Genomic DNA, 2,604 nt, shown 5'->3' with positions numbered 1-2,604 from the left:
AAAAAAAAAAAAAAAAAAACCAGAAAAAAGGAAATAATCATATTCTGCTATTAAAAAAAAATCACCATTGTTGTGGTCCTTCATCTTTTCCCCTATGCATATATATTTATGTTTTGAACTGTGGTCTTGCTTTGATAATATGATAATTACTGGTTCTGCACCCATAGTACAGTGGTCATAGTGCTAGCCACATACACTGAGGCTGGCAGGTTCAAACCCAGCCCGGGCCAGCTAAACAACAATGACAACTACAACAAAAAATGGCTGAGGGTGTGGCAGGCACCCGTAGTCCTAGCTACTTGGGAGGCTGAGGCAAGAGAATCACCTAAGCCCAAGAGTTTGAGGTTGCTGTGAGCTGTGATGCCATGGTACTCTACTGAGGGTGACATAGTAAGACTGCCTCAAAAAAAATAAAAAAGATGTAAACATTCTAGATTGTATATAGAGTCAGCACATTGTACCCCATAAATGCAGTAATATACAGTTATGATCTAATGAAAAAATTTTTTAAAACATGATAATTACCATATATTTTCAATAGGCTTGAATCAGAGCCTCAGCTTGGCTAGAAATGCATTGTGTGACTTTAATTATTTCTTTATAGGTGTTCAGTAAACATTTGTTAAGTGAAGTGAATGAATCCTTGCTTATCTTTGTGCCTCAGTTTTCCCATTTCTTTCTTTTTTTTGCAGTTTTTGGCTGGGGCTGGGTTTGAGCCACCAACTCCAGCATATGGGGCCAGCACCCTACCCCTTTGAGCCACAGGCGCCACCCTCCCATTTCTTTCTTTTTTGTCTCAATCTGTTGCCCAGGCTAGAGTGTATGGTGTCATTCTAGCTCTCAGCTACCTTAGACTCCTGGATTCAAGGGATCCTTCTGCCTCAGCCTCCTGAGTAGCTGGGACTACAGGTGCCTGCCATGATGCCTGGCTATATTTTTTTCTATTTTTAGCAGAGATGGGGTCTTGTTCTTGCTCAGGCTGTGTCAAACTCCTGAGCTCAAGGGCTCCTCCCAGCTCATCCTCCTACCATACCTGGCCAGTTTTCCCATTTCTTAAATGGGAAAATAATTAATTTACAGGAGGCTGTATAAGCATCACTGAAAAATAAATTATAAATATTCAAAGTAGCTATGACTTCTCATAACTCTCCTGACTATACCACATTTTCCTTCCAGAGAGCACTCCTGGAGAAGAAGCAAAGGAAAAAGCGCCTTGAGCCACTCATGGTACAGCCAAATCCAGAAGCGAGGCTGCGTCGCCCGAAGCCACGAGGCAGTGAGGAGCACACTCCTCTAGTGGGACCTCATGCTCCTCACAGCGATGTCATCCTACATGGTGTGTATTCAGGCAGCATTACTTCCTGCGGGGGTACAGTTTTCACAAAACCTAGGAGAAGGCAGGAAGATTCTCAGATGGACCAAAGGGACAACATTAGCATCGTTACTAGGTACCTTCATACATCTTTATAATCACATTCTGGGTGTTTGAGTAGAATAAGAGCAATGGTCTAATCAGTGAAAGATCCTTTAAAGTTCATATCAGTCCTAGAACTATTGTTTTTACCTGCCAAATGAATTAGTCTAGGTTGGCCTATTTGAGGAGGGTACAGTTTTTGTTTTGTTTTGTTTTTTTGAGACAGAGTCTCATTTGTTGCCCTCGGTAGAGTGCCATGGAGTCACAGCTCACAGCAACCTCCAACTATTGGGCTTAGGCGATTCTCTTGCCTCAGCCTCCCGAGTAGCTGGGACTACAGGCGCCTGCTACAACGCCTGACTATTTTTGTTACAGTTGTCACTGCTGTTTTAGCTGGCAGGGGCCGGGTTCGAACCTGCCACCCTTGGTATATGGGACCGGTGTCCTCCACATGAGCCACAGGCACCGCCCTTTGGTTTTATTTTTAACTGTTACAGCCATTTGTGCCCCTATCATGGTGTGACCCAGAGTGGGAGGGACAGACAAGCCCAGGGGAGCATATAGTTGGTTTTTTTTTTTTTTTTTTTGTGAGACAGAGTCTCACTTGGTCACCCTTGGTACAGTGCCATGGTGTCACTGTTTACAGCAACCTCAAACTCTTGACTCAAGTGATTTTCTTGCCTCAGCCTCCCAAGTTGCTGGGATTACAGGTGCCCATCACAATGCCTGACTGTTTATAGAGAAGAGGTCTTACTCTGGCTCAAGCTGGTCTTGATTACCTGTGAGTTCAGGCAGTCCGCCTGCGTTGGCCTCCCAAAGTGCTAGGATTATAGGTGTGAGCCACTGAGCCTGGCCGAGCATACAGTTTTGATTGTTGCATCTTTCTGGAGGTTAACCATGAAGCCAGGAGTAGGTAGGAAACACCCATTCTTCCAATAGGTGGTTCAAATGATCATCTGAGATGACAAGGGGAAGAGGTAGGTTAGGATTTAGAGTCTACGTCTAAATCAGGCCCCTCAGCTCTTGGCTTGGACTGGATCTGTGCTGTGGAGGGCCTCCTTTGTTTCTTTCTTTCTTTTTTTTTTTTTTTTTTGGGAGGGAGCCTCAAGCTATCCCCCTGGGTAGAGTGCCATGGCATCACGCTCACAGCAACCTCCAACTCCTGGGCTCAAGCGAGTCTCCTGCCTCAG

The 2,604-nt window shown here is 44.8% G+C and overlaps 1 protein-coding gene across 1 annotated transcript in view; it reads left to right on the top strand.

The window, feature by feature from the left end:
• Positions 1–2,604, top strand: part of TULP3 (tubby like protein 3) — a 29,071-nt gene that overhangs the window by 13,805 nt on the left and 12,662 nt on the right. The window contains exon 2 of the mRNA XM_012809307.2: positions 1,177–1,336. Coding sequence (XP_012664761.1) covers positions 1,177–1,336 — 160 coding nt within the window. The remainder of the gene's footprint in view (positions 1–1,176; positions 1,337–2,604) is intronic.

Source organism: Otolemur garnettii, unplaced genomic scaffold, assembly GCF_000181295.1.
Source record: "Otolemur garnettii isolate 467f Iridium unplaced genomic scaffold, OtoGar3 scaffold00104, whole genome shotgun sequence".
Classification (NCBI taxonomy): Eukaryota; Metazoa; Chordata; class Mammalia; order Primates; family Galagidae; genus Otolemur; species Otolemur garnettii.
This window is presented reverse-complemented; position numbering and strand designations above follow the sequence as displayed.